The sequence below is a fragment of the Carcharhinus amblyrhynchos genome, unplaced genomic scaffold, assembly GCF_965287045.1.
Source record: "Carcharhinus amblyrhynchos unplaced genomic scaffold, sCarAmb.v2.hapA scaffold_37, whole genome shotgun sequence".
In the NCBI taxonomy this organism is placed as follows: Eukaryota; Metazoa; Chordata; class Chondrichthyes; order Carcharhiniformes; family Carcharhinidae; genus Carcharhinus; species Carcharhinus amblyrhynchos.
Genome location: NW_027649778.1, coordinates 3,567,265 through 3,583,359, shown reverse-complemented (window position 1 = coordinate 3,583,359; position 16,095 = coordinate 3,567,265). Strand labels below are relative to the sequence as shown.

Below are 16,095 nucleotides of genomic sequence, written 5' to 3'. Positions count from 1 at the left end.
TAAGGCTAATGCTTTAACCCCAAGTTGAAGGGTATGGGAAACTAGCAAATGAAGAATAGTGAAAAGGTGAGTAATAGTGGCACAAATCAAATAAGTTGGTCAGTGTTGGGTCTGCCCTGGGGATAGACTCCAACAAAAATGTTGTCTTGATCAAGAATGTTTTAATGGAATGATGAGGTTTATGGATCTTGATATACAATAAATCTGAAATGTGTTGTCACAATGACTTTAATTTTGACGGTGCCTTTCAATATAGATGGCAATTTCTGTTCAGGAATGACCATTTTGATTCCGAAAGAGGAAAGTGTTATCTATTAGTGTCTGAAGAAATACTGTCAAAATGATCAAGTTGACCTTGGTATGAACAGCACATCATGCATGGTTAACTTATTGTTTTGTTAATCATGAGGGAATGCCAAACATGTAATTTGAATGCCTAAAATCTTGAAGCTCTAGGCAGTCTAAAAAGACTGAAGTATCCTAACCAATAATGTGCATATGATGCTACAATTTGTCTTAGTTTATTGATCCAGTAACTGGAATGGGAGGCACTGTACCTTATCTCCTCCCTACCAGTAACTCAGATTGCTTTTTGCTATTGCTCTTGTTGCCTTTTGTTTGCATCCATATGTTAAACTTTCCATTAATTGAATGAAGGACATAACAAGGTTCAATACAAGAAATTTGACTCGCATTACTTGTGTACATTTCTCAAAGTCAGCATTCACATTGCCTTTAAGTATTTACATGCAAATGTTGGTGACATGTTTATACATGTAATTTACAGTTTATGCACTGTCTCAAGTGCCAGTATGAGCTAATGTCTAATTATCATAGCACAGGATTCTAGCAGAGAACAAGGCTTGTTAGCCTGTTGTCTGCTATCTTTGCTTTATAGAATAATCCAAAACTAATAATCCCTATATCTTGTTTATCTCCCTCCCCTCAAATATCCACATTTGTGTTAGCTGCTACCATCTAGTATGGTAGTAGTATGGTATGTGATTTTATGTCTTAAGTGTAAAATCTGAATTTGGGAGTCAAAACTGCATGGATAGATATGTGGAGGTAGCTATCAGTGTAAGGAAACTCATCCACAGTATTATGGGAGAATTGTAATACCTTTGTCCTTCTGTTTTGGCATTTGTTTTTTATATATGCCATTTCATTCGAACTTATTTTCAGAATACAAAAGGAAGCTATTTAAGATTCTATTAACCTGGGAGCTTGCATTTTTCTGAACTTATTTGCAGATTGTGTGAAAATCTTAAGTGTTTTTTTCAAGCAGAACTACACTAAAATAACAGTCCTGACATGTGCACACATGTGGGCAAAGTTTGGAAGTCATGTATGGGTCTGCAGGGGTGGCACAATGGTTAGCACTGCTGCCTCAGCACCAGGGATCCAGTTTGGGCCACTGTGTGGAGTTTGCATATTCTCCCCCATATCTGGGTGGGTTTCCTCCTGGGTGCTCTGGTTTCCTCCCACAGTCTGAAAGATGTGCTGGTTGGATGCATTGGCCGTGCAGTCCAAACTGGCAGCAGAGTGTGGCAACTAGGGGATTTTCACAGTAACATCATTGCAGTATAAATGCAAGCCTACCTGTGACTTTCACTTATGCAGACCACCCTATGAATGTCTTGGAAGTATTCGGTTTAGATATTTAAACTTGTATTTTAGCTTGAACTCCACTTATTTTAAACGTGATTGCTCGCCCCAACCTATAGGAACAAAAGCAGAAGTCAGGAACAATTGCATTATTTGACAGTCACTGTACTTAACTCTGGATACTGTTGCTATTTGTTTTGCCTTTAAGGGACACCCTGCTGGCCTTTGACTAGACACAGTAGTTGGATAGCCAAATTGCAGTGGGGGTTCTAATTAATAATGGAAATTGGCTTATGGCCAATGAAGTTGTACAAAAAGTTATTTTCTGTCATAAGTATCCTTTGGACTGCTGCATATGAAAAGTTGCTGTTTCAGATCTCTGCTTAAAAGCAAAGTTACTGACCTCTTAATACTGTACATAACTATTACTGAAAATACATGAATGAGGAATGGGTTCCTTTTTGTAGCGGTACTGGAATGATAGTGATCATGTGGCAGGATTATCTCTTTCACATGTTCAAGCATGGACTTAATGCAATGTTTTTCTTGTATTATAATTGTTGTACATGGTAACTCAGTTGCTCTGCACTAAATCATCAGTGTGTAGGAAAGGTTTGCTAGCTTGAAACTTGTACAATGACACTAAACAAAAATTGTAAATTGTCTTGTACTGTACATGTTCATGAGAGCATCTGGACATTTACTTGCCTCCTTTCCTTCCTGATTTGGCAAGGATTAAAGATCTGTTCAGTCTTGTTCATTTGTGGTACATTCTTCCAGTTAGTGTGGGTTTCCTCTGGGTGCTGTAGTTTCCTCCCATAATCCCCAAGATGTGCAGGTTAGGTGCATTAGACATGCTAAAATTTCTCTTAGTGTCTCAAATATGTGTAAGGGAGTTAGTGGGGTAAATGCATGGGGTTACGGGATTGGAGCAGGGGTTGGGCCTGAGTTCGATGCTCTTTCAGGAAGCTGGTGCAGGCTTGATGGGCCAAATGGCCTCCCCCTGCAATATAGAGATTATCACAGCACAGTTGCTGTCCATAACTTAACACATCCACATGTAGGTGACGGGATAGAAATGACTTCCAAAGTTAATTAGAGGTCTGATAGCACTCTGCTGCTATTCTGGCTGAATGCTGAAACTTGGACCTTCCTGGTTTCCAGAACTTGGCTGCACCAAATAAATACTCCTCACTTTAACTATTGGTTCAACATAAGCCCTTTTATAGGCTGCCTTGTTGAGATGATATTGATGAAATATCACTGATTTTTCACAAGTTTCTTTTGGACAAGTGATTGTCAGGTTTTCTATACAGATGCTCAATTGTTTTGAGTGGCTATTCTTGATGTAACAACTTCTTTGATTTTGAAATTGCATCCCCACAATATGGTTAAAATTCTTGGATATTATTGAACGTAGATACTATTTGGTCAGGTTGTAGCTGACCTGAAACTCATTCCCCTTTTACTTCTCATCCAGCAAAACTAAGGCTATTATTCTGAACTCCAGTTGCTCTGGCAGCCACAGTCCTGAGGTGCATAGTGGGTTCCAAATTTCTGTAGTGCTTTGTGTGTTCCCTGATTATGCTCCTTAATGGACTAACTTTAATTTTAAGATAATGTCCATTTGTTTCCCCAGTAGAGGAAATAGGGGAGATGCAAAGAAACTATCAAATCCTTCAATGATCAATGCTTCAAACTGATTATTACAAAGAATAAAAGACAAGTTGACCTCATCACTTAACCTTCTCTGTCCTAGTGTTCTATTCTAATAAATGTACACTGCCTCCCTCCTCTCATGACCAATACATACTTCCTGATGTGTTTTCCAAATTGAGTACATACTCTAGATGCAGTCAGCTCATGGCTGTACACAACTGAAGCATAACCTTTTTTCCTTTTGCCTTGTGTAAAGCATCGGAAAGGCATAGTGAGCTGCCAAATCTCCGCTCCTCTACAATTGAGTTTCTCACCATTCAAAATGTATTCCAATTTATCTTCCTTTGGATTCAAACTAGGTGATCTTGCACTCATCCATATTGAATTGCAATTTGGGGCAGTATGGTGACAGTGGTTAGCACTGCTGCCTCTCAGTGCCAGGGACCCAGGTTCAATTCCCAGCTTGGGGTTACAGTTTGTGTGGAGTTTGCATATTTTCCCCATGTCTGAGAGTTTCCTCCTCCACTCCAAAGATGTGCCGGTTAGGTGAATTGGCCATGCTAAATTCTCCCTCAGTGTGCCTAAACAAGCACTGGAATGTGGTGACTACGGGATAACATTGCAGTGTTAATATAACCCATTGTGATACTAATAAATAAACTTTAATAGTTTTGCCCACTCACTTGATCAGAACTGTATCTTATTATTGTACTTTGAAATGACTGAATTAGTGGTAAAGCTACTTGACGCATTCAGTGTTATTGCTATCCTCTTCTGTCATTTTAAAAAAACCTACTTGTGCTTTGATACTAGCCATTCTTAGAGTAATGATGTGGCATTAATCTATAATTTTGCCACATCAGAATTATGATCTCAGTACAAATTCTTTGTCCTTTATATAATCAAGAAATGCTAAACAGCCTTCCTAAATTTTACATGGCTCCTGAACACTGCACTTTAAGGTGTGGGTGTGTACATGTTTTTTTACACTAAGAGCTAAATTGGTGATCTCAGCACCTAAGAATGTTTGAGTAGAAGCTGAACAGTCTAACTTGAAATGTAGATGAAATGAACAAATAATTCTTCCAAGTTACAGTAAATGGTTTGAATTTGCTACATTCTGTTAACAATGGCATTCCTTTGCTTTTGCTCTGATCTGTTTTGTAAGGATATGCATGTCTGTATCTGAACAGTTTGAAGAAATTGCTTTGTGTAGTTCCCACTGACAAAACAACTGCGTAGAGATTTGTTTCAAACATGGTTCAGAGGGCTAGTGAGGATTGTTTGGAGCACTGAAGTTCTGACATGGCATTCTTTGCGGTTGAATTTGAGCTGTATAAGTGTTCATTTTTAAGCTCGTTGAATTTGCAATTTCTTTATTAGCTTAGTTAACTGATTTTTTTTTAAACCTACCACATCCAACTCCATTCTACTCCAAATCTTCCCCATCTCTCAAAATCCCAGGTTATAATATTGAGGGGAAAGAGGCAGTGAAGTAAATGAGATTCTGGAAGACAAGTACCTGACCTTGCCATATCTGGGGATTACATAAAGCCTAGTGCAAGGCCGTCTCCAACTTCCTCCTGGTGTTTCCCTTATCCACATGCTCATATTTGCTGCGCACATGCACCCCAAAAACTCTCTACTAGTAAGTTCCACCTTTCTTAAAAAAACATGATGGCACAGTGGTTAGCACTGTTGCCTCACAGCACCAGGGACCCGGGTTCAATTCCAGCCTCAGGTCACTGTGTGGAGTTTGCATGTTTTCTCCATGTTTGTGTAGGTTTCCTCACACAGTCCAAAGATGTGTTAGGTTGATTGGCCATGCTAAATTGACACCAGTGCCAAGGGGATTGGCAAGGTAAATGTGTGGGGTTGCAGGAATAGAGCTTGGGTGGGATTGTAATCAGTACAGACTCAATGGGCTGAATGGTGTCCTGTACTGTACGAATTCTATGATTCAATGGCTTGACCTTGGGTGCAGTGAGGCATGACTGATCTGGTTGTTCGTGGTCAGATTAACCGTGATTGTTTTCAAAACGTATTGCTATTCCCTGTCCCATGAAAAAACAGTTTCACAAATTTCTTAACCACTTTGTCCTTTCATCTAATGCCGGTTTAAGTAAATTAATGGATTTTTGGTCTTCGATCATCTCTATTAAAATTGGAATATTTTCTTAACCTTACAAATGCATCTATTTAAAAAAACTAAATGCAAATTGGTACTTGTAACCTAAACTTGGTTTAAATTAAATTTTAATGTTTTGTCAGATGGTCAATATTGCTGCTGTTGCAAAACAATTGGCGGCATAGTGATTAGCACTGCTGCCTCACAGTGCCAAGGACCCAGGTTCAATTCCAGCTTTGGGTCATTGTCTATGTGGAGTTTGCTCATTCTCCCTGTTAGTTTCCTCCGGGTGCTCTGGTTTCCTGCCAAAGTAAAAGATGTGTGGGTTAGGTTGATTGGCCATGCTAAATTGACCCTAGTTGGGGGATTAGCAGGGTAAATACGTGGGCTATAAGAATAGGGCCTGGGTGGGATTGTGGTCAGAGCAGGCAGGGGCTGAATGGTCTCCTTCTGTACTGTAGGGATTCTATGAATTGGCATAGAAATTTTCTACTTCTTCTATTAACAGCATGGCAACTGCTTAGTCAAGGGGCCATATTAACCTCTATCAGCTAGCATTAAGCCAGCTGTTTCAAAGCAGTGTTTCCTCAACTAGTTTAGATTTCCAGGATAGTAGTGTAATATGCACTGACTAATGTCATTGGGACAGGGTATATACTAGAAGAATTGTGGACCTGCTGATCAAAAGATCAGCTAAGTTGACCAGCAGTTGGCAGTTCTTATTTCTGTACTCTGGAAATCAGTTGGTAGACACCAAGGAGGAGTTGAAATGTATTTTTCTTGTCCTTGTCAGTAATCCTGTGATACTTTGACAGTGCTAATAGATGGTCTTTCAGATCAAATATATACTTTGTCAAAACTTTATTTGAATGCTAGTTATAGTCATTGAGTGCTTTGCATTCTTTTTTACTCATTTTAGAATTCCTTTGGGAGTCTTCTACTTATTTTGTGTATTGATCAGTTTCCTGTACAGCTGTTTAGTACATAATTTAGCATCTTTCTCAGTTTTATGTGCTGTCAATTTGATTGGTACTCAGCTGAGGTTACAGTAAGAAATGAAAACACAGTTCTTTTAGACTCTAGTCTGCAACTCTAGCCAAAAATAATCAACCTCAGAACTGTGTAGAGACTATGATTAAAATTACGTTTCCAAAAGTTATTGACCCAAGTGGAAAGTTTTGTACAAATCAGCAGACCTTGGTTAAATAGGTCTATCTGTTCCAATAGAACCTTTATATTTAACTGTGGTAGCCTATAATTAAATGGCAACAATGGTTAAAGGCTATTGAGATGGAAATAGTGAAAAATGTTTGGTATATACACACTTTCTTCAGGATTCTGAATGCATTAAACATTTTTAAAAAATTGAGGGTCTAAAGTTTTTCAAAAATAGTAGAACTATGGCAGAACTGCACTCACCTGATGAAGGGGCAAACCCTGAAAGCTTGTGGATTTACTATCTAATAAACTTGGACTTTAACCTGGTGTTGAGACTTCTCGCTGTGTTCTTCAGAGGAACAGGCTCAATGCGTATTTTTTCTCCCTCTCTCTCGTCAAGAGAAGGCTGAGGAAGTGACCTATTAAAAGTGCTTAAAAATTGAAATTTTGGTAGAATGAACAATCTCTCCTTGTAAAATTTGGAGGCTTCAATGCAAGGTAGTCATGAAAATGAAAAGGTGAATTTAGGAAAAACTTGAGTCAGAGAATGATGCAAATTTCTAAAGAAAAGTTTGTAAGTGTGCAAGGGGGACCAAAATAGTTATGCTTGTGGTTAGGAAGGATGGCGGTTTTGAGTGAAGTGGAAGCACTTTGACTGGGGGGGGGGAAGTGGCCTGTTTCTGTCCTATATATTCTGATAAGTCTTTATATTGACATTGCTTTCCTCTTTAGTGTAAAGACTTTTTAGACTTGAGTCACGCGTTTGAGCTATTTCTCTGGTGAATGTCACACTACATTTCTGTAGATCATGAGTTGCAGTAGCAGCATTATTAAATGAAACGCACTAAGAGAAATTAGCATTTAAACTGCTGGATCATGACAGCAAGAAGCCTGGTATGAAACAAGGCTCTTCGTTCCCATCTGAAGGCAACTGAGGGCAGATCATATGAGCTGCTTGCATCCAAATTACTGAAGCTAAAAGCTTAAATTCTCATTGCAGTGACACTTCAGTTTTGCTAGTGGTCAGTGGGGTAGCACGCTCTCCAGAATGAAATGATTGTCATTCAGTCATGGCTGCTGCCAGGCTAGAAATACTGGTGGCAATTCTCCCAGTGTCAAATTCACAAACCAGTGGGATTTACTCCAGGTTTTTTAGCAGGAATTTCAAAATGAATCTCCCACACTGCAGGGCGCACGAATGTGATTCACATGAAAATTCAGTGGATGGGGCCTATTCTTTCCACTGGAGAGGCCAGCAGCACAGTGCTGAGCAGGCTACTGCGAATTCGCTGATTCCCACCACCACCCACTGCCTTTCAAACTAGGTATTAAGCTGAAGTCTCAGGTGAATGTAAAAGACCCCAGTATTTGAGCAAGGAATTTCTCCTTTGTGCCCTAGCTAATGTTTATCCCTCAAACCAACATAATTAAAACACAACTATAATGTGAAGTGCTCTATCTATGTATAATCCTTCCCTAGACATGGAAACCAAACTATATATGATACGATAGCTATTGCCTCACCAAGATCTTATTTAATTGCACTTGCATATCTTTACCTGTACTCAACCCTTTGCAGTAAGGACAGACATGTTTTCCCAATTGCTTGCTGTACCTGTATGCTAACTCGTATAAGGATGCTATTGCCCTCTGAGAGGTCTGTCTTAATTAAAAGATTCTGCTTGTCTTGTTGTTTTTGTTGTCGTTTCTACATTAGATAACTTTACCTGTCCACATAAATACTTGATCTGCAACATTCTTGGTACTGGAGTTGCCTTTATTCCATTTGCAGCCTCTCTGCAGCTGACTTCCCCATCTAGAGAGCATGCTATGTTAAACTCAATTGTCTAAGTCACATATATTGTAAACAGCTGAGGCCTGAACACTAATCCTTGCCAAGTTGAAAATGACATGTTTATCACAGTTTTTCACAATATATATTTAATGATTGGAGGAAGGAATTGAAGGTAGTGTTAAGTTTGCAGATGATACAAAGATGTAAAAGGATAGGTAGTATTGAGGAAGCAGGGGAGCTGTAGAAGGACTTGGACAGGTTAGAGTGTGCAAAAAATGTGGCAGATGGAGCACAATGTGGAAAAATGAGGTTATGCACTTTGGAAGGAGGAATGGAGGCATAGACTATTTTCTAAATGGGGAAATGTTTAGGAAATCAAACACCATGGACTTGGGAGTCATTGTTCAAGATTTTCAGTGTTACCATGCAGGCTGAGCAGGCAGTCAGGAAGGCAAATACTGTGTTGGCATTAATGTTGAGATTGCTAGAATACAAGAGCAGGGATGTACTTCTGAGGCTGTCTCAAACTCTGGTCAGACCCCATTTGGAGCATTGTGGGCAGTTTTGGGCCCTGTATCTAAGGAAGGATGTGCTGGCCAGAGGAGGCTCACGAGAATGATCCTTGGAATGAAGAGCTTGTCATATGAGGAATGGTTGAAGACTCTGGGTTTACTCGTTGGAGTTTAGAAGGATGAGAGGGAATCTTATTGAAACTTGCAGGGTCTGGGTAGAGTGGATGTGGTGAGAATGTTTCCACTAGCAAGAAAAAGAACCAGAGGGCACAAGCTCGGTCTAACGGGCCACCCTTGAAAACAGATGAGGAATTTCTTCAGCCAGAGTGGTGAATCTGTGGAACCTTTTGCTGCAGAAGCTGTGGAGGCCGGGACATTGCGTGTCTTTAAGACAGAGATAGATATGTTTTTGATGACCCCTGATTCCCTTATGGGCAAAAGGCAGGAGAATGGAGATGAGAAAAACATCAGCCATGATTGAATGGCAGAGCAGATTCGATGGGCCGAGTGGCCTAATTTTGCTCCTTTGTCTTATGTCTGTCTTCTGTTTTCTGTTGATTACTTCAATCCATGCTAATGTGAATCCTAACTTTGTACAGTCTGTTGTGTAGCCTTTTTATTGAATGCTCTTTGCAACTGCAAATATACTACAACTAACTCTACCTAATCTACCTGCTAGTTACACCCACAACTAAAAAGGTCATTCACTTTCATAAAGCTGTGACCATCAAATATGTTAATTGCCATATTTCTAAATGCTGGTATTTTCCCAACTATTGATGGGGCCCCATAGCTCCCTATGCTTGTTTTCTTGAATGGTGGAGTCATGTTTGTTACCTTCCAACTCTCAGGTTCCATTGTAGAATCTAGAGATCTTTTAAAGATCAAATCAGTGCATCCACTATCTCTGTAGCTGTCTCTAACACCTTTAGTATGCGGGCATTTTGTAATATTTAGTTGAATGCAAGTGGAGGGTAGTAATTGGCGTTTCACTTGCACATTGAAACTGCAAGAAGTCTCGCAACACCAAATTAAAATCCAGCAGGTTTGTTTGGAATCATGAGCATTCAGAGCACTGCTCCTTCATCAGGTGATCACCTGGTGTTGAGACTTCCTACTCCGCTCACCCTAGTACAATGCCGGCATCTCTACCACATTGAAACTGATATGGTTTAGTTGCAAAATGTATGCTTGTAACATTCCATTTTGTAAGTAAATGTAAAACTGAGTAAAGATTGATTCCAATGCTATCCTTCACCAGTTGATGCTTCAGATCACCATCCAATCCAGGGATTTGTCTGCCTTTTAGCTACATTAAAGCAGTAACACCATAGAAATTTCTTTCTTTTGCTAATTCCTTGGTTCCCCATTATATCCAGAATGTTTGTCCTCTACTGTGAAGACAAAGTATTTATTTAATATCTCTGCCATTCTTTATTCATAATTTATACTGTTGTTTGTTCTGCAGACATTTACAGCATGGTGCAACTCACATTTGCGGAAGGCAGGGACACAGATTGAAGTAATTGAAGAAGATTTCAGAGATGGCCTTAAACTAATGCTGCTACTGGAGGTGATTTCAGGTGAGAAAGTGCAAACATTAAAAATAAACTGTTTCAGGCCCAGGATGCCTTTCCTTCCAAAAGTGAAGGAGTGCCTGTTTACCATTTTTAAGAGGTGCAATTTTTCCTCCCTTGTATTATGAAATATCTTTTTAATTAACCCCCCGGCTGGTCTAAAAACAATTGAGGTTAGTATTCAGAGGGAATTAATTTGATGTGCATAGTTTAAGGTAGATCATGCCTAGGCTCGTTGCAATGCCAAGTTCATATGGTTGGGCCTAGTAGTTGCAAGTTCAAAGGCTGGGAGCTTTCCTGTTTAAGCAAAATTTAATCAGCGGGAAAGGAAGGTAAAGTCCATGTTCAAACATAGATCCATTGTTAATTTATACAACTGTTTACTCAGAACAAGTTTAGGATGTTTGTGCTTCAGAGACTATTGAGACAAAACTAAGATCATTTCATTAGCACTCACTTGACCTGTACTTAATCATTCAGTCAATGCACAATTCAGCATTTAAAACATTGCCTAATTTTTAGTTGAGTTGGGAGAACTAGCCATCCAATAGTAGGATTTGAATATGCTTGGATCATATTTGTGTGGTAACAGTTTAAATTTTAAATCCTGCCCTCTGCAGGGTTTAAAAACACCTCTTTAAAAAATCAGGACATCTGATTTTTACATTTTTGAGTTGAATTGTGAATGCAAGTTATCTTTCAAGTCGTAATTTCAACATTATTAGGATTTAATGTTATTTTTCATGACATTGTCGGAGTAATTAATAATCTAGTTAAATTAAGCAGTGATGTCTTATCTTTGTGTCCAGGATTTTTTTTAAGCCACTTTTTTGTAAGGATTTGAATTTCTTTCCACTTCTGGATGGTTCAATGAGTTTACCCACTGAGTGGCTGCATACTTAGTCAATGCCAAGATAGCTCATCTTGGGGCCAGTTGGTATCTGCACATCCAAGGGGAATATTGACCTGGTTCCTGTTCTGGGACTAGTAGAATATTAACAGTTGCACTTACATAATGGCCACTTTGAGGTAATGGAAGCTACCTTCACACTAATGTCAACCACATTTCTTTAGGAGTAGAGGAAAAATAGGGGCTGAGAGAATGAAATGCACTCCGTGATTCTTTACCACCTGTGTTGCACAGACCCAGTTCAAACCGTGAGGTTTTTATTGCAGGATTGATTAGCAGGTTTTTTGTCCTTTGATGCTCTTTGCAATTCCCATGTCTTGGAAAGAATTAACTTTGCTTCATTTTGAGCTCATGTACCTTAAGTAGGGGCTGCTGTTGCTTGAGCTCCAACAATCTGACATGTTTTGGAACATCAAAGCCAAACTGTCCTTGCCAGTTGTCTGCATGTACATGATTCTAGATGGAGTGCTGGATAGGGATCATTTGTAGAAACATTGCCACCACAGATGAGATTAGCTAAAGTGGTATAGATTGGGGATTGAATGCTTACCTCTTTGGTAAACTAATTTGTCATTATACCATGCTCACCATTTTATTGAGCAGATATATTCAAATCATGACTGTTTAACAGATTTTGAATACATAATGCACTTGAATAAACTAACCATTGGAATCTGTTTGAATGCAAATTTCAATGCATGTTCCAGTATTCCATACACTGCAGTTAGAACAGCTGAAGGGATGTTTTAATGTTTTTCGTCTGACCAAGTATCCTGGAATAAAAAGTTTTAATCGCAAATAGGTTTACATTAACACTGCAATGAAGTTATTGTGCAAATCCCCTAGTTGCCACACTCCAGTGCCCATTCAGGTACACTGAGGGAGAATTTTGCATGGCCAGTGCACCTAACCAGTATGTCTTTCGGACTGTGGGAGGAAACTGGAGCACCTTTCAGACACAGGGAGGACGTGCAAGCTGGGAATCAAATCCGGGACCCTGGCACCAAGGCAGCAGTGCTAATCACTGTTGCCCTGGAATATTCCTGCTGGTATTCTGTGCCAGAATCTGCACTGTCCTCTTCACCATCCGCTTTGCCTGGGCTGAAATCTTCATAGATGAAGTATGTAACTTAGGATATTGATGATTTGCAAACCTTGCTTTTTGTTTGCAGTTATCTATGCAAGTTGAGTCCTCATTCCATAATGTTTTTCTGTTAATACCAGTACTATTGTTTCACTAGAATTGCAACCCATAGCAAGTTCTCTAGAATTCTGATCATATAGTTTAATGTTAAGTAAATATACAAACATTTCTGCCTTTAGGAGAGCGGCTACCTAAACCAGAGCGTGGAAAAATGAGGGTGCACAAAATAAACAACGTCAACAAAGCATTGGATTTTATTGCAAGCAAGGGAGTAAAGCTGGTCTCCATCGGAGCAGAAGGTAAGAGCAAGGATTTAATGTACGTAATTGATCCAAGAAGAAATGGGTATTTACCAAGTTGCATGAAATTGGATGTGTTCATTAATCTTTTCAACAAAATTTTCTTGATAGTTAACTGGGGTTGGACATGCAATCCAAACAATAGGGCTTGGCATTCATTCATTAATTAACTTGGTATGCCATGGTTAATTAATACCAATTAACATGGCATACCAGGTGACTTCTGGCTCTAGATAGTTTAGCATATTTGTTTCTCCATTTAGTTCTCCCACCCTGCTCATTAATTGGATGTGATTGTCACTGGCAAGGCCAGTGTTTTTTGCCAATTCCTAATTGCTGTTGGATGGATGATGAGCTGTCTTGAACCACTACAGTCCAGGTGGTGTCAGTACATCCATAGTGCTGTTGGAAAGTGAGTTCTAGGGTTTAGACCCAGTGACAGTGAAGGAACAGTGATATGGTTCAAGTCAGAATTACGTGTGACTTGGAGGGGAGCTTGCAGGTGGTGATCCCATGAGCTTGCTACCCTCCTGGGTGGTAGAGGTTGTGAATTTTACTATTGAAGAAACCTTGGCAAGATGTACTCTGCAGCCAGGATGCATCAGTGATTGAAGGAGTGACTATTTAAGGTGGTGAATGGTGGGAGCCATCAAGTGGGTTGTTTTGTTATGGATGGTGGTGAACCTTTTTAAACATTTTGTTTCTGAAGCTACACTCAAGTGGGGAATCTTCCAAGACATTCCTAACTTCTGCTTTTAATTTTAAAAGTTTACTTATTGTCACAAGTAGGCTTACGTTAACACTGCAATGAAGTTACTGTGAAAATCCCCTAGTCATCACACTCTGGCACCTGTTCGAATACACTGAACGAAAATTTAGCATGACTAATGCACCTAACCAGCATGTGCAAGGAAACCAGAGCTCCTGGAAGAAACCCACAGAGACACGGAGAGAATGTGCAGACTCCACAGAAGCAGTGACCCAAGCAGGGAATCGAACTCGGATCCCTGGAGCTGAGACAGCTGTGCCGTCCTGCCTTGTGGATGACTTTGGAGAGTCAGTATTGACAAATAATTGTAGGCACAGGTGAAACCGTGTGCTCTGTGTGGCCATTCTCATGTAAACCTAAACAGTTCACTGGCAGATATTCAGCTGTGATTGGGCTTTGACAAAGAGCCATCTGGACTCAATGTCAGCTCTTTTCTCTCTACAGATGCTGCCAGACCTGTTGAGATTTTCCAGCATTTTCTTTTGGTTTCAGATATTCAGCTGGGTTGTCATTACCCTACTTGATCCTGTTCTCATCATGTGGTCAGTGATCACAAATCCTGGTACATTTCTCGCCATTCTCCTGCACTGAGAAGCTAGTTGTGTAAATTTAAAGATCATCCCCACTAAAATTGGAAATACCACTTGCTAAAAATGGCACAATATCACCGTTGTACTTGCCAACTAAATCACTGGCATTCCTGGCTGCATCTGTGAGTACGATATTGATATCCAGGTTATTTTGTTTGACTGACTCGTAGAACAAATTCAGTTGCAACGTTAACTGAATTTATTAGGTCAGGTTGGGTGGGATGGTGGCATAGTAATTAACACTGGTGTTTCAGTACCAGGGACCTAGGTTCAATTCCCGGCTTGGGTCACTGTCTCGGTGGAGTCTGCACATTCTCCTTGTGTCTGCATGGGTTTCTGCCAGGTGCTCTGGTCTCCTCCATGGTCCAAAAATGTGCAGGTCAGGTGGATTGGTGATATTAAATTGACCCTAATGTCAGGTAGGGAAAGCTGGCTAATATAGTACCAACACTAGGATGATACCAAAACAATTACAGAATAAAGTTAAATCTCAAACTATCGGGGTGGTACAGTGGCTAGCACTGTTGCCTTGCAGCGCCAGGGACCTGTGTTCAATTCCAGCCTTGCGTGACTGCATGAAGTTTGCACTTTTTCTGCGTCTGCATGGGTTTCCTCCTATACTCCAAAGATATGTAAATTAGGTGGATCGGCAATGGTAAATTGCTCCTTAGTGTCCAAAGATGTGCACGTTGGGGGATCAGCAGGGAAATGCGTGGGGATACAGCAGAGAGTGATGCCCTTCTGGAGAGCTGGAGCAGATTTAGCCAAATAGCCTCTTTCTACACTAGGGATTCTATTCTTTGGTTCGCTCTTGGAACATTTCCACAAATTTAAACCTGTGATTTCCAAATATTTTTCTACAAACTTCTGAATAAATTTGAATAAATTTTACTCAAACTGAAGTGCAATGTCAGTGAATTACTAGGTGGAGGTGGCACAGCTGTTAGCACTGCTGCCTCACAATGCAGAATCTGAGATTCTGGATGCAAGTAATTATTAAACTGCAGCTGTGAAATGTCAGCAGTGTTAACAAAATAATCTGATTTTTGTATAATGGTTTAACAGTGATTTTATTGACAACCTGTAATACCTTGAGTTTGGATTGGAGAGGGATTGCTATATCGCTTAGCAATGCTAATAAAGGATTTGCAAACTAAGTACAAAACATGCAGTTCAGTATTATCCAATTCTGGGCATTGGATTTTGGAAGGATGTGAAAGCTTTAAAGGGCACAGAGGAAATTAACACACAAATTCCAGCTATGAATAATTTAATTTTGTGGGTACTAATTTGGTGTTAGTAAAATCATGACTGATTTAGATAATATAAACACTTTCTAATGCTTTAAGGATTGATGGTCACAGGGCATCAATGTTTAAGGCGGTGATGAACTGGCCTGGTGGTGAAGAACATTCCTAAGCAGTACTTGTTAGGATTTGAAGTGCACTGCCTAGTAGGGTTGTTCTTGCAGTTGCAGCACCAGGCCGGGTGTTGGTCTAAAATCTCACCAGGATATTGCTTTCAACAATGCAGTAAAATGCCACTTTATAATTTGAACATGTTCAGGTTAAAGTGGAGCCAGGATCCAGTTTTCCTAATTCAGTGCAGATGTAGTGGACTATTTTTAGGTATAATTCCAATTTTTTAAACATGCTTTCTGTTCTTTCCCTTCTGAGCTAAACCTGTATTGGAATGCATTTTTTGTTTTCCCTGCTGTGATTGAACCAGAACCAACCTTGATCATAGATTACAAACTTACATGGCACTGTATTTAGATGACCTTTTTGGAGTTTGGCCTCTCCCTCTCCCTCTCCTCCCTCTCCCTCTCCTCCCTCTCCCTCTCCTCCCTCTCCCTCTCCTCCCTCTCCCTCTCCTCCCTCTCCTCCCTCTCCCTCTCCTCCCTCTCCCTCTCCTCCCTCTCCCTCTCCTCCCCTCTCCCTCTCCCC

The 16,095-nt window shown here is 40.0% G+C and overlaps 1 protein-coding gene across 1 annotated transcript in view; it reads left to right on the top strand.

Annotated features, from left to right (window-relative positions):
• Positions 1-16,095, top strand: part of LOC145362138 (alpha-actinin-4-like) — a 117,797-nt gene that overhangs the window by 35,449 nt on the left and 66,253 nt on the right. Inside the window, exons 2-3 of the mRNA XM_080218195.1 lie at positions 10,329-10,443; positions 12,671-12,790. Of these exons, the coding sequence (XP_080074321.1) occupies positions 10,329-10,443; positions 12,671-12,790 (235 nt within the window). The remainder of the gene's footprint in view (positions 1-10,328; positions 10,444-12,670; positions 12,791-16,095) is intronic.